At 37.6% G+C, this 21114-nt stretch overlaps 4 protein-coding genes across 4 annotated transcripts; 2 read left to right on the top strand and 2 right to left on the bottom strand.

The window, feature by feature from the left end:
- The first annotated feature begins 84 nt into the window (after positions 1–84).
- Positions 85–6458, top strand: LOC147288675 (WAT1-related protein At3g28050-like). The gene is made up of 11 exons (XM_086241032.1): positions 85–296; positions 399–455; positions 548–661; positions 1105–1353; positions 3353–3586; positions 3691–3756; positions 3858–3971; positions 4843–5089; positions 5188–5346; positions 5460–5611; positions 5714–6458. The coding sequence occupies exons 1-11, from the start codon at positions 106–108 to the stop codon at positions 5871–5873; spliced, it is 1743 nt and encodes a 580-aa protein (XP_086097158.1). The 5' UTR covers positions 85–105; the 3' UTR covers positions 5874–6458.
- Positions 6459–6622: 164 nt separating this feature from the next.
- LOC147288674 (protease Do-like 9) lies at positions 6623–10237 on the bottom strand. Its single transcript, XM_086239564.1, has 9 exons — positions 9530–10237; positions 9069–9268; positions 8786–8966; positions 8336–8527; positions 7813–8045; positions 7522–7617; positions 7339–7389; positions 7026–7130; positions 6623–6931 (listed from the first exon to the last, which is right to left on the bottom strand). The coding sequence occupies exons 1-9, from the start codon at positions 9948–9950 to the stop codon at positions 6719–6721; spliced, it is 1692 nt and encodes a 563-aa protein (XP_086095690.1). The 5' UTR covers positions 9951–10237; the 3' UTR covers positions 6623–6718.
- A 423-nt stretch (positions 10238–10660) lies between these two features.
- Positions 10661–14874, bottom strand: LOC147288673 (protease Do-like 9). The gene is made up of 9 exons (XM_086239563.1): positions 14163–14874; positions 13375–13574; positions 13103–13283; positions 12662–12853; positions 12100–12332; positions 11769–11870; positions 11620–11670; positions 11296–11400; positions 10661–11193 (listed from the first exon to the last, which is right to left on the bottom strand). The coding sequence occupies exons 1-9, from the start codon at positions 14749–14751 to the stop codon at positions 11095–11097; spliced, it is 1752 nt and encodes a 583-aa protein (XP_086095689.1). The 5' UTR covers positions 14752–14874; the 3' UTR covers positions 10661–11094.
- A 3133-nt stretch (positions 14875–18007) lies between these two features.
- LOC147288672 (uncharacterized) lies at positions 18008–19342 on the top strand. The gene has a single exon (XM_086241699.1). The coding sequence runs from the start codon at positions 18619–18621 to the stop codon at positions 19168–19170; it is 552 nt and encodes a 183-aa protein (XP_086097825.1). The 5' UTR covers positions 18008–18618; the 3' UTR covers positions 19171–19342.
- The last annotated feature ends 1772 nt before the right edge of the window (positions 19343–21114 follow it).

The raw sequence follows: 21114 nt of genomic DNA, 5'->3' as shown, positions 1-21114 counted from the left end.
AAAAGTTGGCAAGTACTGCCAAGTTGATTGGAAAAAGCATAAATGTCACTCATTGTGAATTTGTGATTGAACATTATATTATAAGTATATGAGTGAGAGAGAGAGATGGCATGGAGGTATGCTCACAAAGATGTTGTGCCATTGACGGCCATGATTGCAGTGGAGTGCAGCAACGTGGGCACAAACATATTATTTAAAGCAGCAACCTCACAAGGGTTAAGCTACTATGTTTTCATTGTCTACTCTTATGCAATTGCTACTATTGTTCTCCTTCCCCTGTGTTTCATCTTTAGCAGGTTACCCATCTCTTTGTCAGTTCATTTTCATATATAAACCATCAAATAACATGCACTGATGAATTCAATTCTTCTTCGATTTCAATATCTGATGCAGAACAGAGCTTCCTTCATTCAGCTCTCTGTCCTCTTTAAAGTTTTCCTCCGTGGACTGATTGGGTATGAATTGTTAATTTTTTTTTTGTTTGTTTATAAAAAATAAAAATTTATTTTTCTTACCACATTGAAATTGTTTAAATTCGACCAAACAGGTTTTTGGCTAATTTATGTGGGTATGAAGGACTAGATTACAGTTCCCCAACTCTAACTTCAACTATGAGCAACCTCATTCCAGCGTTTACCTGCGTACTTGCCGTTATCTTCAGGTTTCAATCTTTTGTTTATATTGCTGGACCATATCTGTGTCTAAAAATATGGCCAAATTACACCTATACCCTGTTGTTTTTGCAAATTTTACACTTTAATCTCATAGTTTCAATTTTGACATTAGAAGTCTTACCGTTTATATTTTAATTTGCAATTAACCACATTCTGTCAATTTTATCAACCAAACAAAGTTAACAAACGGAATAATGATATGGTTTGCATGTGATAAACACTCTTGAAAAGTCAATTTTACCCCCCTCAAGTTATTATCACATTCAACCCACATCATATTTCATTTTGCTCAATTAATAAATTGATGAAATGTGGTTAGTTGCAAGCTAAAGTAACCTACAAGCTTTTTAATGCTAAAATTGAAACTACAGTGTTTCCAGTATGTCAATTTTTAGTTATTTCTGATTGAGTACAATGTTTTCTGCTGCAGGCCTCTAATTACTAGGATGGAAAGGGTATCTTTGAGAAGCTCTAGCACTCAAGCCAAAATCATGGGTACTTTGGTATCAATATCAGGTGCAATGGTAGTAGTTCTCTACAAGGAACCAACAATTCTATCCTCTCCATCCCTCTCCTTTCAATACTCTTTGGGCACGTCAGGAAAAAATTGGGTCAAAGGTGGCCTATTGCTTACTGTTGAGTGCTTTCTCTTCTCAACCTGGTATATCCTTCAGGTATTTCATTGATCTACTTCGACAAATGGAAACTGGGTGCCAAATGGTTATTGATAATTTTTCAGCAGTTTAGTTTAGAATAAGAGAGAGATTTAAAAAATTAGTATTAATGAATTGTGTAGCATGTTACAAGCAGGCCTATGTGATGAAGGCATACCCGGCTGAGTTAGTTTTGGTGTGGTTATACAACTTGTGTGGGACGTCATTATATATATCAGCACCAATATGTTTAATAGCAGAATCAGATTACCGATAAGATTACCGATAGTTACTAATTAATATATACATATGAGACTCGGATTGTTGAAAATATATGAGAGTGGGACCCATGATGGAGTCTTCCTATATATATATATATATATATATATATATATATCATAACCGAGCATGCATATATAAATATATAAATTAATCAATTACTTCTGGTAATTAATATTGTCTAATTATTATACCTCTCTGTTTCTACATTAATATGTGTAGGGATTCTTTGGTCATACAGCACCCTCGTTCACACATGGGGCCTGCACTTGAAGGGGCCTGTCTATGTATCAACTTTCAGGCCATTGTCTATTATTGTCATTGCTGCTGCTATGAGTGTCATATTCCTTGGTGATGCACTCCATCTTGGCAGCTCTCTCTCTCTCTCTCTCATGACCAAATCAACTTCTAGAAGAAAGAAAGAAGCAAATAAGCTCTGTTTCTGCTGCCCTGTATTTCAATACCATTTATTTGCTCTTTTCTCTTCTTAACTTTGCAGTGTGAATTCTAGCCCATTAAAGTTTGTCCAGCACCTACCATCATTTTCAAGGACAGAGTAACTCCCAAGTCACTAGTCAGAAATGAAAAAAATGCTTTGTTGGATCATCTTAGAGTTTTATTATGCTCCTGCCACTTTTTTTTTTTTTTTTGGGTTCATTTTGATGTATAGTTTATCTAATCAATTCTCCATATATTGGGTTAAGTTTTTTCTTTGTCAGAGAAAAGTAAATTCTAGGGTTAAGTAGTTAAAAGAACAGATTTGATGTTATGTGTTATATTGAAAAAGAAATGTCATAATTTTTTGGTGAACCCACCAAAAATTGCCGTGTATGAGCAAACAAGTTTTTCTCAATTAAAACATCTGATTCAGAAACACGTAACCAAATAAGTGAATAACAATTGACTCGGAAACATGCCAGGATTAGCAAGTCAAGACATATATGGGTCTCCTGATTGCAACTTTGTCCTGCAAAAATGAAAATCAGTGTCAGAAAGCATCACAGAAGTTCAAAACAGCACGACCCTCACTATTGAATACACTTATTGAGAAACGATGCATCACACATATATTATTGAACCACACAACTATTATAATATTGCTTATCGCTTGCAATGAGAATTGACATCCTACATTATTATATAATCAATTGATTCTTTTCATACGTGTACCCATCTAACTTTTCTTACAGATTTACAATATATGTGGGACTCCAATAATATGACATGTTCTCATGAGTCTTGATTGACCATCCTTCTTATTGGACAAAATATATATACCATATAGTATACATATATATTACCACCCAATCCTCGACCAAAAAAAAATATATTACCACCCAATCCTCAAAGTCCAAACATTTTCATGTATATATATATATATATTGCCTTGTGTATCTTTATAATAATTAAAGTGATATCTCATTATGAGTAATTTATGACTAAAACGAAATATAAAAAGCGCTATATATATATAATTTTGATGTTTTAATTGCAGCACCTACAAATGTAATCAAAGAGGCATATTAATTATGTACCAAAAAAAAGAGGCATATTAATTATTTACCAAAAAAAAGAGGGTGAATGGGCCAATGACGATAATTGAGACCACACCACATTTGTCCTATCTGTGTCACTTTAGCCACACGCTACAGTTGGGTCGTGTCTTTATTCGTCCATAAAGGAAGATGTTACTTGGTGATCTCAGAGACCCAAATAAGTTTACCATCACCTTTGTTTGTGAGTAAGTGCGTGTGTTGTGTGCGTGCGAGAGAGAGACATGGCAGCTGCAGCAGCAGGGAGGTCTTGTTACAAGGATGTGCTGCCATTCACGGCCATGGTTGTTATGGAGTCCACCAACGTCGGCCTCAACACTCTGTTCAAAGCTGCTACCTTGAGAGGAATGAGCTACCATGTCTTTGTTGTCTATTCTTATTCCATTGCTGCCTTTCTTCTCCTTCCAGCTCCCTTTATCTCCCACAGGTCTCTCTCTCTCTCTCTCTCTCTCTCTCTCTCTCTCTCTCTCACTTTCATTTAAGTATTCAACAAAACAATTCAAACAAAAAAGTCTTCAATTTGATTTGCAGATCAAAGGTGCTTCCTCCCCTCAACTTGTCCATACTCTGTAAAATTGCTCTTCTTGGGTTCATCGGGTACACTCATATAACCCATGCAATTCTCAAAACCAAAACCCATGAATTTTTTTAATTCATACTCAATTTTGTATTATTAATTGGATCATATATATGAGCAGGGGTTCATCGCAGATCATCGGGTATACAGGCATCAATTACAGCTCTCCAACTCTTTCTTCGGCCATCAGCAACCTTGTGCCAGCTTTTACTTTCATTCTTGCCATCATTTTCAGGTTCTTTCTTTCCCTTTTCCAGACACAGTTACCATAATACCCTCAAGTGCTAAAAATCTAATGGCCTAAATATTGCTGTTTGCTTTCTGAAAAAATAAGTTGAAAGCAAGAGACTAGAGAGAGACCTAGTTTTTTATCACAAATAATCCCTCAATTTTTATCAAAATATCAATTTGATTTCTAAAGTGCATTTTTACTCAATGTCATCCCTCATTTTTGACACCAAACATCAATTTGGTCCTTAAACACTTTAAAAATCATCAAATATAGCTCTAAATATGAAAAAATTCTCTAAAAATTCTTATAGACTCATCTTGACTACTACTATTTTAATTTGGGAATTCTGAATTTTCTGAAAAATAGTAGTAGTCAAGACGAGTCTGTAGAAATTTTCGAAAAAAATTTTCGTATCTCGAGCTATTTTTGAAGAATTTTCAAAATGTGTAGAGATTAAATTAATGTTCGATAACAAAAATAATGAATGAAATTGATTGAAAATGTATTTAGGGACTAATTTAATGTTTAGGTGAAAATGTATTTAGGGACTAATTTAATGTTTAGGTGAAAATGGAGAGACTATTGGTGATAAAAAACTTTAAAATTATGATAAGAAATGAGGTGTGTCCCTCTCTCTCTCTCTCTCTCTCTTCGTTCCTGTACTTTCCCTGCTTTGTTTTTTAGCTGGGGATGGTATGAGGAGACTCAACATGACAAATAATTATTGTGAAAAAGCACATGACAAATAGGCCTATTACTGTGCCACCCGCACCATGACTATAAAACCCACTTTGGACTTTGGAGAAAAAGGATAGTGTACTCTCTACTCAACCGCTAACTTTTATTATTATCTGTCCCTTTTACCCGCCAAAAGGATGGAAAATGCAGCTTTGAGAAGCAGAAGCAGTCAAGCTAAAATCTTGGGCACTGTAGTTTCACTTTCAGGTGCTTTAGTGGTGACTCTCTATAAGGGCCCCCCAATTTTCATCACTAATCAATCAGCACCTAATTCACTTCACCAACCTCTTCTCAACTCTACATCAACATACTCAAACTGGGTCATTGGGGGCCTTCTACTTACAACCGAATATATATTGGTACCACTTTGGTACATTGTTCAGGTAAGATCCTTGTGCACCATACCCAAAAGCTTGTTTCAGAGTCTTTCAATTGCTGGCTTTTTGTAAGCTTTAATTCCAGAGTAGTACTATTTTTACAGGCACAAATTATGAAAGAGTACCCAAATGAATTAACTGTGATCTTCTTCTACAATGTGTGCGTGAGCATCATAGCTGCAGTTGTTGGTTTAATTACAGAAACAAATCCAAGTGCTTGGAGTTTGAAACCTGATATCGCATTGCTCTCTATAGTGTGCTCAGTAAGAAACTAACAAACTACCAGAACTTTTTTTACTTGGGCGGAGGATTCAAACTTGAGACCTATCTATCTGCCTATTATGTCAATAAATATGGTTTTTTCTATATACTTTAGGGACTATTTGGGTCATTTTTGAACAATACTGTTCATACATGGGTCTTGCGCTTGAAGGGACCTGTCTACGTGACAATGTTCAAGCCTTTGTCGATGGCCATTGCTGTTGCCATGGGATTTATGTTCCTTGGTGATACTCTTCATCTTGGAAGGTTTGATAGCATAACTCTGGACCCAATGATTTGATGCTTTAGCTTGTCCATCTGATCTCTGTTATGGATTCAATATGGTGTCTTATGTTTTGCATTTTACAGCCTAGTTGGAGCAACAATAATATCTGTTGGGTTTTATACTGTACTGTGGGGAAAAGCAAAAGAAGAGACTGGTGAAGACTCTGTAGCTGATAGCCTGGAATCACCATCTATTAGCCACAAGGCCCCTTTATTGCAAAGCTATAAAAACCAGAAGAAGTAGATCAAACATGTACAGTTGTATGTATCAGAGTTAGATACAAGGTGTATATCCACACCTATTTGCTTCCTAGAAATCTTATATATGATTGTTTGCTGTCGGAGAATAGCAAACATTGCAGATGTTGCAAATGCAATGAGGGATCAAAATGCATGCATGCTGTATCGCTGTCTCCATTGAAACAATGTATTCTAAATTTCTAACATAGTAACATGTAAATTTTCAAAAAATGAAACAGAACAGGACTACTTCTAAAGACGTGCCTTTGCTCATCTCCTTTTAACATGTGAGTAAAGGCACTCATAAAATTCCCTTTCATTTTTTAAAGAGGTCTCCTCCATACAAGAACAGGACTGAAAACCAGCATGCATCTTAGGAACTATCAATGCGTCTTCTCCTACACTGCATTTGTCGAAGGTGGATTACATGTACCAGAGAAATTTATAAGTTTAGCTTTATGAGGCCTCGGGAATGTTATGGATTTTATGGGTTTTTGCAAAGGATGTTTAACTAATGTTTTGGGAAATTGCTTTGTTGCAAAACCTTGATGTAATATTGTTATTCATAAAAACGAGCATATATTGGTAACTGTTAATTCTTGCACAAAAATCTGTTTAACGCATGTATAACTTTATTTAGTATAGCACTGAACCGGTGGGTTATTCCCTGAATGTAACTCTTATTTGTATTTGTATCTATCTTTCACAGAAAAATATTTGTACCATCCAAAATATGCTCTTGTACAAGTGGTGTTATTTCCTTTCATCCTTAACTACTCCATAACCTATGATGCAACATAAATGATATTTGTAGGGACAAATGTTATACACGGTTCCCTTAAGAGCATTCTATTCATTAATGTGGATAGCTAAAGGACAAGTGGTCTTCTGTACTTCCTCTAAAATCTTACCTTTAGTCTTAAGGTCATCAGTAATAGACTGTACTTCCTCTAAAATATTATCTTTGGTCTTAAGGTCATCAGACATGGCCGATGATATGCAATGTGTCATGAGGATATCTAGTGTTGCCACCTTTGCAGTATTTGTCTGTAGAACAACCATCTGCACAGAAAGCATGCAATTCAGCCACCAAAAGAAAAACGCAGAGCATGTATGCATGCTGTGCGCGAGTGAGAGAGAGAAATAGACAGCGAACCTGATTGTATTCTAGACCAAACTTTAGGTATTCTTCATCACAATTCTCAACCATGCTAGCCAAGCTCTTCAGATTCTTCACAGGCTTATCATTGAAGGTAACAACCTACACAGATGCAAGAATAATTTTAACAAGTACATTCAGTGATATTTCAGAAATTTTATCTCATCATTTGTTGCATCACACCAAGAAAGAGGGGGGAAAAAAGAGAATAATTCAGTAAATGAGAAATGAAAAAGAAAAAATTAGGTTTTCTCATGAGTTTAAAAGTAATAATTAAAATAAAACTGGGTTGTGTGACGTATTCCCTGACCTGAATGTTAACGATGGTCTCATATCCAATATTAATGTCAGCAACAAGTACCTAGCACAATTTCGAACAATGTAAGCCATGAAAGCAGGTAACAAAAACTTATACTAAAATGGAAAAACATGGGAAAGATAAGGGTCTGTGTCTGTGTGATAGAGAGAGACAGAGAGAGAGAGAGAGAGAGACCTGAGAAACAACAACAAGCTGTTCATCGGTAGACTGTGCCATTGCATGTAAATGCTTGTCCAACAGTTTGATTGGAACGTCAAATATATTTCCAAACTGGAAATTAATCAAAACCCAGAGGTTAAGATTTAGTACATACTAATGAAATATCTACTATATTCATTTTGTTAATTAAACTTGGATGTGGCATTGGGCAGGAACTAATAAAGGCATAGACATACAAGGGAAGATAAAGAAAATGTGAAAAGATGAGAGAGAGAGAGTAATGGAATCATGAAATAAAGGGCACACCTCAGAACGCAGGTATGGAAGAGATACAGCTGTGAAAACAAATCCAGCAATGATATAATACGAAGGAGGTCTGCCATCGATGTGTGACGGGATGAGTTCCTTGTGCTTTGCAAGTTTTATGTTGAATTCAAGTGTCTCCGAGTTGCGAAGAACTTTTACTAGAGCATTATCACCAATGTATTTCTGAGAGACGAGGTAACTGAAACCTATGCGCTCTCCATGCCTGAATGGAACTAGAGAATTGATACCAAAAGAAGTGTTAATACTTAATATAATGAAACTTATTCTGTTTGAAAATTAACTTTTTAAAAAAACTGCATATGATAGTTCACTGAAAAATTGTGCCTATGATAATAGGACTAATAATAATAACAAGAATCTGTCTTCCAAATACCATACGTAATATGTCACACTTCATTAAGAATGCCATGGTACATCACCATCATGCCAACACACGCATGAATGCAAAAGTGACTAGGAAAGAGAACAATAATCATTCAAAAAAGAAGAAGAAAAGGTTTACCTGTGCCATCATTAGCAATATCAACCCCATCAAAGCTAAAAATAACATCAGATGGCTTCAGAACCTGAAATTCTGGAGCTGTAGGTTCCATTCTTCTGATACGCACACCCTTCTGATCAGGTCCCATCCCCACTGACCTGCGCAGATCAGGATTTTCCATGGTTTGCCACTCAATCCCAAGAATTGGGAACCCTGGATCACCGCAAATGACAATCAGAATCAAAGTAGGAGGAAACGAATTTAACTCATTCCAAGACTCCAAACATTGAATGGCCCAATGTTCAGCATGTCCGGTGTCCCCAGTGGATGGACAGTCATATGTGCTAAAAGGACCATCTACAAATAACAACTATGGTCAAGGAAATGATCTTCTTTCCTTTTCCTTTTTTTTTTTTTTTTTTTTTCTGCTTCCCTTGAGTTAGTAATGGCAAGAAGTAAACACAAACCAACCTGTATATCCCCCATTCTTCTCATAATCGTGAATGAAGTGCATAATAACTGGTATTGGTATGACATAGCCTATATTTTCGACATCTTCATGTTTGAGAGACTGAAATGCAATACCAACGCATTTTCCCTTATCATTAAAAGCAGGCCCACCAGAGTTTCCAGAGTTTATTGCAGCATCAATCTGCAGAAGCAGTTCAAGGAGAAAGAACACCAAAATCAGGTATTTACAATTTTATGGTAAGAATAGAAGGCAATAATATTCAGAAGTCAGAAGATATATAACCTGCATTCCCAGAAGCTCAGTCGACCCATGAACATAAGACAGTATCTCCATGCGCGATACAACACCGCTTGTGACAGAGATTGTGTCACCCCCAATAGGGTATCCCACAACAGTCACAGCGTCTTGGAGTGCAGGCAATTCTCCAAACTCCACAGGTGAAATCCCTTCCCAGAACTCATCATCACTCACCGTAAGCATCGCTGAAGCATCACCCAGAAAAAGAAAAACAAAACTTAAATTACATAACTCAAGAATTAAAATTACTATGCAACTTAAAAAAGAACCCAAATTTTATATCTGGGTGATCATTAATTTTCATATATGTATATGGGCGAGTATAGTATTATTTAGCAGAAAATAAAAGATCTTAAATCACTGTGCAATTTAAAAAATAAGCCAAATTTTGTACATGGGCGATCATTGTCTTTAGCAGAAAATAAAAGAAGCTCAATGCTGCATACCAATATCGCACTCGGTTCCGATGGCTAAGATAGTGGCCAGGTACTTGGTATCAGAGCCACGTTTCTTGAGCTTAACCTGGGTGGGATGATCCACAGAATGCGCATTGGTCAACACCCTCCTGCCCCCAATCACAAACCCAGTACTACTGGAGCTGTACTGCTTCTTCCTCTGCCACGGCAACGAGAAATTCGGCTCCGTGTGTACGCAAAACACCTTCACCACCGCGTCCATGGCCGGGACCACTCTCCCCACGCTCTCCCACCTGGGCACCATCGGCGGTGGCTCCAAAACTAGACCCAAGTCGCGCCCACAACCACAATCGCCGTTTTGGTCCACCACAAGTCTGGCCGTTATCTTGTGGCTTGAGACGGCGTCGTTTACGGTGGTTGTGGAGGTGGGATTGATGTATTGGAGATGCATGGTGGTGGTGGTGGTATTGGTATCTGTGACTGTGAGCGATGGGGTTTTGGGTTTTTAACATTTTTGTTTTTTGTCTTTTATAAAAAGACCTCCAAAAGGGGTCGGTCAGTCGGTGGGTGAGTCGTAATATAAAATGGCTTTTTCATTGCAGCCGGAGACTAGACAACTCCATAGTCAACGGTGTGCTTCCTCGAACCTGCATAATACGCGGTGGCAGAGGAGTAGAGGACATGAAACACGAACAAGAATTCTCAAACTTACAACACGCTCACGCCGACATCTGCTTGGTTTTATTTGGGTTGGGCTGGATTGGTGGAGGTGATTGATTATTGGTGCCAAATTACACATTCACACCCAGAACACCAACCAATCTTTTTCCTTACTTTCCAATTTTGCCACTCATTAGTTTTTATCTTTAATTTATTTTATTTTGCCAAAAGCAAGTTGAAGATGCAATAACTAGTTTATTTATCCGCATTGCCTTGGCTAAAACTTAAAAGAACAAATGGTCTTCTTCCTCAAGGCTTATCATATGTCTTACTCAACAGTCAACACGTACATGCCCAACATCTTCAATGGCATGGGTCAGCACTCAGCAGGAGATTTCCCCTATAAAGTTATGGAATGAGTTCAATTTCCATGCAAAGAGACATTTGAATATGATGTGGATGCCACAGTCAATCATATAATTGCCATCCAAAAACAAAAAATGAAATGAAAAAGACCACGATATATAATAAAATCCCCAAGGGGGAGGTAACTGAACAGTTAAACTACTATAAATTTCTCTAATACTTCTGCCGGTGACATAATATTCCTTGATATTGCCGACATGTTTTTACTTTCTATGTAAAAGATCATCAGACGCTGCTCAATCTAGGAAAACCAGCCATCATTTCCTCCCATGCTTTCTTCTGGTTCTACTCTATGAAAATTAATTAACTGATACAAAATGAAATAGAAACCCAGGGTATAATTGATACAAAATGTGTGCGGATACTAGCAGATTATGACACCAAAATGGCCAAAAAATTGCCACCTTCCATTCTCCGGATGAAAATGAAATCCGTGTGGTGCTATACTCACTCAGTTCCTCTAAGAGCATCCTAAAGTTCATTTCAGGGAATTGCACATAAATCTTCTTTTAAGTTTTAAGGTCATCAGACATGGCTGAAGGTATGCAATGTGTCAGGAGGATATCTAAAGTTGCTGCCTTGGCAGTTTTTGTTTGTAGGACAACCATCTGCACAGAGAGGTATGCAATTCAGCCACCAAAAGCAAAATGCAGAGCTTGCATGCATATGGCGCATCTTTGAGAATTAAGTGGGAAAGAGAGAGAGAGGACCTGATTGTATTCTAGGTCAAACTTTAGGTACTCATCATCACAATTCTCCACCATGTTGGCCAAGTTCTTCAGATTATTCACAGGCTTACCATTGAATGCAAGAACCTACACAGATATAAGAATGGTTGAACAAGTGCACTACAATGTAATGTCGCAAATTTTATCTCATCACCATTTGTTGCATCACAAGCACACAAAAAAATAATAATAATAATTCACTAAAAGAGAAAATAAAAAGAAAGGCTGAGATTTCCTAATGAATTTTTGTTTAAGAACAATACTTAAACAAAACAAAGAACTAAGTTGTGTGACATATTCTCTAACCTGAGTGTTAACGATGTCCTCATATCCAATATTAATGTCAGCAACAAGTACCTAGCACAAATTTGAACTCATGTAAGCCATGAGAGTAGAGTAAACAGAACTTGCACTAAAATGGTGAAGCATGGGAAAGACGGATGGCAGAGAGAAACCTGAGAAACAACAACAAGCTGTTCATCGATAGACTGCGCCATTGCATGTAGATGCTTATCCAACAATTTGACTGGAGCGTCGAATTCATAATCCTTTCCATACTGGAAATTATGAAAACCCATAGGTTAAGTTTAGTAACGTACTAATGAAAAAATTCCTTTTACAGACCAAACCTTAAATCTACTATCTTCATTTTTAAAATTAAACTTGGATGTGCCCAATAACGTGCCATTGGGCACATCCAAGTTTGGAACAGATACAGAGAGAGAAAGAGAGAAAGAGAGATAGTGTGAGAGAGAGAACATTGGAAGTATGAAATTAATGGCACACCTCAGAACGCAGGTATGGAACGGATACAGCTGCAAAAACAAATCCAGCAATGATATAATATGAAGGAGGTTTGCCCTTGATGTGTGCTGGGATGAGTCGTTTGTGAGTTGCAAGTTTTATGTTGAATTCAAGTATCTCTGAGTTACGAAGAACTTTTACTAGAGCATAATCACCAGTATATTTTTGAGAGACAAGGTAACTGAAACCTATGCGCTCTCCATGCCTGAATGGAACTAGAAAATTGATACCAAAGAGAGTGTAATAACGATTATATAAAAGCTTTTGCTAAAGATAATAAAAATAATAATAACAAGAACCAAATGTCACACTTCAATTGAGATTGTTCAAATGCCACTCTTCTACGAAGAATGCTAGTAAGAGTTACAGGTCACCATCATGCCAAACTTATGGAAATAATCAATTTGATCTACGCTTCACTATAAACGACTTCAATGATTACCAATTCTACACAAATTATTTTTTTTAGGAAAAAAATAAGTGACTTGCAGAAAAAAACTGTTCTCTTTCAAGGGCAATAAGGAAAGAAAAAGGAAAAGTTTACCTGTTCCATCATTAGCAATATTAACCCCGTCAAAGCTAAGAATAACATCAGATGGCTTCAGAACATTAGATTCTGGAGCTGTAGGTTCAATTCTTCTTATACGCACACCCTTTTGATCAGGTCTCATCCCCATTGACGTCCGCAGATCAGGATTTTCCATCTTTTGCCACTCAACTCCAATAACCGGGAACCCTGTACAACAATTAACAATAAGAATTAAAGTAAGAAGAGAAGAAGAATTTCAATCACCCAAAACAAATAATGACCCAATGTTCAATGTGTCCCCAGTGGACTGTCAGTCATAAGTGCTGGAAGGACAATATACAAATAACAACAATTACGGTTAAAGGGATTTCTGTTGTGGCTTGTCTTTCTTCCTTTTTTCTTTGTTTTACTTTTTTGGTTTGGGCTACTAGTATCAGAAAGTACAAACTAACAAACCTGTATATGACCCATTCTTCTCATAATCATGAATGAAGTGCATTATAACTGGTGTTGGTATGACATAGCCTATATTTTCCACATCTTCATGCTTAAGAGACTGAAATGCAATACCCACACATTTTCCCTTATCATTAAAGGCAGGCCCACCAGAGTTTCCAGAGTTTATTGCAGCATCTATCTGCAAAAGCATCACGAGGAGAAACGAAACCAGTAAATATCAATAAAGGTATTCATAGTACGTATAGAAAATGGTGTGCAGAAGATATAACCTGCAGTCCCAGAAGCTCAGTTGACCCATGAACATAAGACAGTATCTCCATACGTGACACAACACCACTTGTCACAGAGATTGTGTCACCCCCAATAGGGTAGCCCACAACAGTCACAGCATCTTGGAGTGCAGGCAACTCCCCAAACTCCACAGGTGAAACTCCTTCCCAGAACTCATCATCACTCACTGTAAGCATCGCTGAAGCATCATGAAAAAAGGAATAAGAACCCTTCAATTGCAGAACTCATGAATTTAAAATGTATATATATAAAAATTAATTTCTGATATCACAATCAACTTTGTCATAGCATACCAAATGAAAAATTAAAGCACATAAATTTATAGAACCTTGAACAGATAATCAAAAAAGTAGAATGCAACACATGATACATCATTGCCATACCAATATAGATTAGGATTTGTGAGGTTATATTCTTTAGTTAAGAACTCAATAAATTGGATGACTAACCGACATCTAATTTGAATCCTAATAATTTTCTGCACTCAAAATAAGTAATCTGCAATTTCAAACTACTTCTTAGCTAATTCATTACATAAGCACATTAATAATATTAAAGTCATAACTCAGGCAGTTATCTATAATAAACAAACTGCATTCTGTTTCCAATTCAAATCAACAAACTAATTATATTTCTCAAAATGCAATTTTATACCACAATTTGTCAAAAAAAATTGGTCCCACTTTCCAATAACCACCAATTCACAAACCTCATTAAAAATTAGCTCAGAACTCAAAAACAAATAGAAGAAGCCAATGTTGCATACCAATATCACACTCGGTCCCAATGGCTAACACAGTGGCCAAGTACTTAGTTTCAGAGCCACGTTTCTTGAGCTTAACTTGGGTATGATGCTCAACAGAATGCGCATTGGTCAAGACCCTCCTTCCCCCAATAATAAACCCACTACTACTCGAACTGTACTGCCTCTTTCTCTGCCACGGCAACGAGAAATTCGGCTCCGTGTGCACGCAAAACACCTTCACCACGGCGTCCATGGCGGGGACCACTCTAACCACGCTCTCCCAGCTCGGCACCATCAGTGGTGGCTCCGAAGCGAGAGCCAGGGCATGCCCCCCATCGCCGCCGTTTTGTTCCAAGTGTCTCAAGCTTCGGCGTTCCGGCGAAGCCGCCATGTTGGTCTTCTCGGTCTTTCTGGGCCGGCCTCGTCCACGGCGAGTGGGCTGAGAGCTACTGGGGTCGCTGGTGGGTTCGGTCGAAGGAACTGGAACGACGTCGTTTGTAGTGGTTGTGGTGGTGGGGTTGGTGTATTGGATATCCATGGTGGTGGTACTGGAATCTTTAGCTGCTGGGGTTTTGGGTTTTGGACCTCTCTTTCTTTTGTTTTCACCCATTTTTGCTAATTTTTGGAGAAAATAAAAGAACAATGGGTTTCTCTGTGGATTTGAGAGCGGTGAATCTTGTAATTAGGGCTTTTATTACAGGCGGGGACTCCAGAATCAACACCTTCCTTCTTTGAATCAGACGTGGTAGCAGATTGATGGAGAAGAAAGGAAAGGTGGGACTTGGGCCTACAACTTATACACCCGGCCCATGATCAAAAGTATATAAGTTGGGCTTTAGTGGATATGGTCCGTTTATTAGTTCGCTTGTACATGAAGCTATCATAACACGGGGGAAGCTATGCAGACCACTCAAAAATGCTGAATTGACTACCCTCTTTTTTTATTTTACAAATATTCCTAATATACCCTTAAAAAAAAAACCACAAAATCCCATCCCTCCCACCCACCCACCCGCCGGACCAGTCACTCTCTCTCTCTTCGGTGTGTCGTCGTCCGGCGAACAGTGGCGGTGAGACCACCACCAGTCAACTCGCCTGCCTCTCCTCTCTCTCCCCATGGTAGCCTTCAAACCAAGAAAGCCCAGAAAACTCAAACCCAATCGGCCCCTTCGCCGTCGATCTTCCTTTTCTGACGGAGTTGAGACGCCGGACCACTTGGGTTTTGTTCCCCAGGTCACGGCGAGTCCAACCCTGGTCTTCCCTTGCTCATCCGACCACCGTGCACGGCTAATCGACGTCGTCAAGCTCCGCGGCTTTCGTCGCCGATTTCGATAGATTTCGGCGACGAATTGGGTCGATCCATGTATGGTTTTCGATCCTCTCGTTGTGTTCTTGCTATTGGTTAGATTGGTTTGAACCAATTATGGGGAGGGGTGGTGGTGGCAGTGGTGAGGTCCGGTGGTGGCAGTGGGTGGGTTGTTAATGGTGGCAGGGGTAAAATAGGAAAAAATGGAGAAAAAAATCTTAGGGTGGTCAACTCAGTATTTTAGAGTGATCGGAATAGCCTCCCCCATCATAACACCCTAACACTTATTAGTTCGCTTGTATATAAGTTGGGCTTTAGTGGATATGGTCCGTTTATTAGAGGTGTCAAACAGGCCGGCCCAGCCCAGTCTGACCCGTTTAAGTTGAGCTCATCGTGCTTTCGTGCCGTGTTTGGACCGGCCCATATAATTAAGACCTAAGCCCGGCATGGCCCGCAGGCCATTCGTGCTCGGGCCGTGCCTTAAACGGGCCGGCCCACAGACCTTTTTTTTTTTTTTTTTATGGTGATAAAACTAATCTTATGATATTTTTTCTTATTTATAATTAAATATTAATATTATTTTTCATGAAAAATTGAATATTTTTGTTGAAAAGTTCTCTAAAAATGGAAAAAACAATGTTAAAATAGTCATGCCTAATTCGGGCCCATTTCATGCCCGTGCTCGTGCCGTGCTTGACCCGTGTCGTGCTCGTGTTGTGTCGTGCTCGATGGGCTAAAAACTTTGGCCCAGCCTGGCCCAATTAATCGTGTCGTGCCTATTTGAATCGTGTCGTGCCGTGTCGTGCTCGGGCCGGCCCGACCTATTTGACACCTCTACGGCCTAACTCATTACCACACTCTCTCTCACCACTAATAATACTTTAAGGGCATGTTTGATTCACGGAAAATTCTTATGCATTTTTCTAGCAGGAATGAAATGTAAGATTCTCATACATATATTTGATAATGCTGGGAAAATAAATCATAAATTATTTTTTTATTCTCATTCACATATTTAGTTTATACATTAATATGATAAAATTATTCAGTTTTTCAATTATACCCTCATCTATTATATATATAATGAAAAAAAAAAATTTGTATAAAAGTGGTATTATGATATTATCAAATATTAAAAGGGCAATAATTATCTAGAAAAAGTGTAATAAATATTTTTCCAAGGGAAAGAAAACAAAACCCAAATTGAGAGGAGAGATTTATTTTCCCCCATTTGGGGGTATGAATTTTTCATGGGCCAGGAAACCATTTTCTCATGTTTGCACTTACCAAACATGAGAATATAATTATTTTCTCATTCTCACCATTCTAAAACTTGAACCAACCAAATCCTAAAAGTAAGAGTAGAGTATTATCGCATGTCAATGTATATGATAACAAGTTTTTTAAGTTACAACTTGGAGTTGGAGTGTAGCATTTCATAATGGACCATACTCAAAAAGTCTAACAAAACTAAATCTATTATCAAAACTCTCACTAAATTCATCTCATGAAGACGTGCTTGTGCTCCATTCTCATGCCTTAAATGTATATAAACATAATGGATAGCTACCTAAACATTGAGAAGTCCTATATATTTATGTGTTTACGTGACTTACGTCTCTTACCTAAACAATGATAGATCGACGTGGCCAAAAACAAAAAACAATAATAGATAAACACAATAAATGAATATGACCAGTATCATATCGCATGTCAATGTATATGATAACAAGTTTTTTAAGTTATAACTTGGAATTGGAGTGTAGCATTTCATAACGGACCATACTCAAAAAATCTAACAAAACTAAATCTGTTATCAAAACTGTCACTAAATTCATCCTATGATAACGTGCTCGTGTTTTATTCTCGTGCCTTAAATGTGTATGAACATGATGGATAGCTACCTAAATATTGAGAAGTCCTATATATTTATGTGTTTACATTGAGAAGTCTTATATATTTATGTGTTTACGTCCATTACCTAAACAATGATAGATAAACGTGGCCAACAAAAAAAAAAAAGACAATGATAGATAAACACAATAAACAAATATGACCATCCCGTATTTTTTCTCCATAAATACTTCATGTTTTTAAGTCGGAACTCCATAAACACTTTATAATTACAATTCATCATTTCATCGGATCCAAAGTGAGATTATTCCCTTATCAGATGGTCAATAAATGAATTAAATAGGATTACAACTTTATAATGGCAAATTATCTATATTTTCTCTTTTTCTTTTTGTTGGTATCTTTTCTTCTGTTTTTTTTTTCTTTAAATGCACCTTAAAAGGAGTACCATCACTCAAAGCACTGGGCACTTCAGACCAAAAAAAACGCATTGGGCACTTACTATTTAAAAAACAATGGAGATAAGTTAGATAACTAAAAATAAATAAAGGCAGCATTTTCTTTACTATCAATTATGCACTAATTAATTTATTAGTTAATCTTTTTTCCTTATGGCCAATCAATTAATATTTTCTTTGTATTATTTCAAATTTCAATCTTGATTCTTTAGTCTCGACTCTTGAGTATTGAATTTGAGAGTTCATTTTTGAGCGAGTTACTGTTGAACCCAACCAGGCAACCACCTAAAACAGGTGACCTTGCACCCTACTCTTCAACAACGAGAAGGTGCAAGGCCACTCTCTCTCTCTCTAATTATCTTATCTTTCACTGTAAAGTCTGTAATTGCCGAAGAAAGAAAATCGTAGCTACGCTGCTACAGAGTCTCTACTCTCTTGCGAAAGAAACCCCCTTTTGAGTCTGTCTTTGATATTTACTGCCATTTATTCCCCCTGTCTCTTTCTGATTGAAACTTTAATCTACCATTGCACATGTGTTTATTTGTCTCTTATTTTCAATACCCTTCTAAACTCTCTTTCTCTCTTTGCCTTTTTGCTCCCCAGTTCTCATTTCACTTCTCAGGCTTTCTTTGATCTCAATCTCACTTGGGTATTTATATTTCTCTGTGTTTTGCTATTGTCCATTAAATCTCTAGGTTTTCCTTTTTGAAAAGAACAATTTACAATACTGGGTCACTTTGATTTTCGTTTATCGTTCATTTTCCTTAGTGGGAATTCTGAGATCTGAATTTGTGTTACTGGGTTGGGCTGAATTTGATCCAATTCGCCTACTTTCTCTCGAAATTTCAATTCCAAGGCAATGTCACAAGGCTATGCAATCGAGCTTTACTTCGATCCAGCGCTTGAAAACCAGGTCTTGAAGGCTTGGAACGTGCTCGCTCGCCGTCAGATTAGTACCCAACTCATTGAAATCGAATCACGCCCTCACATCACCCTCTTCTCCAGCCCTTTCATTGAACCCGCTAGGCTCGAAAACATCATCAGAGCCTTCGCTTCGAAGCAAGAACCTTTGGCCATGTCTTTCTCTTCAATTGGGAGCCTTCCAAATGACAACAATGTCCTGTTTCTGTCACCAACTCCTTCGGTTTCATTGCTTCAGTTCCAGTCCCAATTGTGCGAGGCAATGAAGAAAGAAGGTGTTGAAATTGGGGAGGAGTATCGCACAGACTCTTGGATTCCTTATTGTGCTGTTGCTCAAGAAGTGCCCAAGACTCGGATGGCCGAGGCGTTTTGCGTATTAAGGGACTTGAAGTTGCCAGTTGCTGGGTATGCGATGGATATTGGGTTGGTGGAGTTTTCGCCCGTTCGTGAGTTGTTCTCGTTTGAGCTAGGTAACACAGTAGAAGCATGAGGTTTCAGAGACCACCTTATGTATTAAACCTAAAATTTAGTTGCTGTTTAAAGAATCTGTTACCCCTTTGATGTTAGTGTAGATTACTGTTTATGGTGCTACTTATAGCTTAGTTACAGAATTTGCATTTTATGTTTTATGAATCTGAAATTTTCATTTTAAGTTCCCTTTAGATTGATAATTTGTTTTGTTCATGTTGATGATATTTTGAAATACTTAATACTCTGCCAAACTTATCCAATCTGGGGTTGCATTGGAATATTGGTTGACTGGAGCTAGTAACCATCTTATTCTGTTGGTTGTAATGTTTAGAAAATATCAAAGATGGTAAATTTTTTATCAGGTGTATGCTTCTCAATTTTATACGGTTCCCTTGAGGTTTTAGGTTATTCATTTCTACTTTTGTCCTGATGGGGTAAGTTTTGCTGTTATAGTTTTTATAGTCCACATGGGCATCAAATTCTTGCAGCTTTTTTTATAATATAATTGTATACTGTTTATATCTTGTATCTTTCAATAATTTGATAAGCCCTTAGTTTAAATGAATTGGTGAGTTCTGCTACAGGGATTGGGTTTTAATAAACTCAACATATCATTAGACCGTATGCCCTGGGTTAGCTGTTGACCTATTTCCTAGTGTAATCTAGTGCCTTGCTTTTGTTGGCTCATAAGATATATCACCTTCATCTGCTGAAGGTGTGTGTGTGTGTGTGTGTGTATGTTGTGTGTGCAGACTGTTAGACTACTCCCATCTCTGTAATTTTTCTACTATAATTTGAAATGCACTATATGGGTTTAGGATTTCCCTTTCTATTGCCCAACTACATAGGTTAATTAAGTGATTAACTATAGCTCCTTAGTACTAGTCTGCAACAAAATTTGTTTCAGAGAAATTTGAAACATATCTCTACTTCAACATTCTAGCTATGGTTTGTGTCAGATTCTTCCTCATATGTGATTGAACCAGGAATTTTCTATGGCTCTCCTGTATTGTTGACTGAGGATGCTCGTCTGTGTGTGTGTGTGGGCCAAAGCATCTCTGAATCTTCATTTTTATGTATGATCTCTTCTTACGGAACTCTGGGTGCATATCTTACCAACTCTATATTATCTATAGGGAACTTGCGTCATTTTACATTTTCGTATAAATCTCTGCTTATTCATTTAATAACTACTCCTGGGTTCATTGTGAACTGACCTATGTCAAAAAACCACTTTGGTTTCCTGAAATGTGCTGAACTACTCTGGACATTTCTATCTTTCTTTCTTTCTGCTTTTTTTTTTTTTGGTGTGGTTGGGTGGTGGGAGTATGGAAGGTTTACAAAATGGCCTCCTGCTGTTTGTATGGACATACTCGAACTTAACATGATTGTACATATGGAAGATAGAGGAGTAAATCTAATTTGTGTCTTGAGGTTCTTTATGGTTTTCATAGAGGAATAACCTTTCCAGAATTTGGTGTCCATGTCCCTTTTCTGACTAGTCAAAAAATAATGAGAATTTTGCCTTCTTTGTCTGAAGCTGGGAAGTGGGTGGGTGATAACATACATAGGTAGTATGAGGAACAGCTCTAGGTTGTCAGTATATATTTCTTGGTTGAGGAAAGCATGGTATAAAGGATAGAGTGAGCATCTGGGCCGAGATCTTTAGCATTCATCCAATCCTAGTGAACTGCACTGGATTGCCTAGACCTGTTTGACAGATTCTAAGAATGAAGCTCGCTCTACAAGGGGAATGGATTAATAGGTAGCCCTTTCTTTTCTCTTATTTACTATTCACAAGCGAACCGACATCTTGCTTGACATAATAATCCTCTTCCCATTAAACTTTTTGGTGTGTGTTTGGTTGGAGACCAGTCCTCTGGGCTCTAAGTAGACTATGCTCTCCAGAGTTTCCTTTAAAAGTGAGAAAGTGGTTCTGTCATTTTCTGTATTTTGTACGACT

This window comes from Dryas octopetala, chromosome 4 (assembly GCF_963921425.1).
Source record: "Dryas octopetala chromosome 4, drDryOcto1.1, whole genome shotgun sequence".
NCBI classification, from domain to species: domain Eukaryota; kingdom Viridiplantae; phylum Streptophyta; class Magnoliopsida; order Rosales; family Rosaceae; genus Dryas; species Dryas octopetala.
This window is presented reverse-complemented; position numbering and strand designations above follow the sequence as displayed.

Excerpts from the sequence above, each read along its gene's own strand:
- LOC147288674 (XM_086239564.1), bottom strand. The coding sequence starts at position 9,950 with ATGCATCTCCAATACATCAATCCCACCTCCACAACCACCGTAAACGAC. Across the intron at positions 9,269-9,529 it reads CGGAACCGAGTGCGATATTG|CGATGCTTACGGTGAGTGAT; the intron begins GTATGCAGCATT and ends GTGATGCTTCAG. Across the intron at positions 8,967-9,068 it reads CTGAGCTTCTGGGAATGCAG|ATTGATGCTGCAATAAACTC; the intron begins GTTATATATCTT and ends CTGCTTCTGCAG.
- LOC147288675 (XM_086241032.1), top strand. The coding sequence starts at position 106 with ATGGCATGGAGGTATGCTCACAAAGATGTTGTGCCATTGACGGCCATG. Across the intron at positions 456-547 it reads TTCCTCCGTGGACTGATTGG|GTTTTTGGCTAATTTATGTG; the intron begins GTATGAATTGTT and ends TCGACCAAACAG. Across the intron at positions 3,972-4,842 it reads ATTCTTGCCATCATTTTCAG|GATGGAAAATGCAGCTTTGA; the intron begins GTTCTTTCTTTC and ends ACCCGCCAAAAG.
- LOC147288672 (XM_086241699.1), top strand. The coding sequence starts at position 18,619 with ATGTCACAAGGCTATGCAATCGAGCTTTACTTCGATCCAGCGCTTGAA.
- LOC147288673 (XM_086239563.1), bottom strand. The coding sequence starts at position 14,751 with ATGGGTGAAAACAAAAGAAAGAGAGGTCCAAAACCCAAAACCCCAGCA. Across the intron at positions 12,333-12,661 it reads TATTGCTAATGATGGAACAG|TTCCATTCAGGCATGGAGAG; the intron begins GTAAACTTTTCC and ends TCAATTTTCTAG. Across the intron at positions 11,671-11,768 it reads AGCTTGTTGTTGTTTCTCAG|GTACTTGTTGCTGACATTAA; the intron begins GTTTCTCTCTGC and ends AATTTGTGCTAG.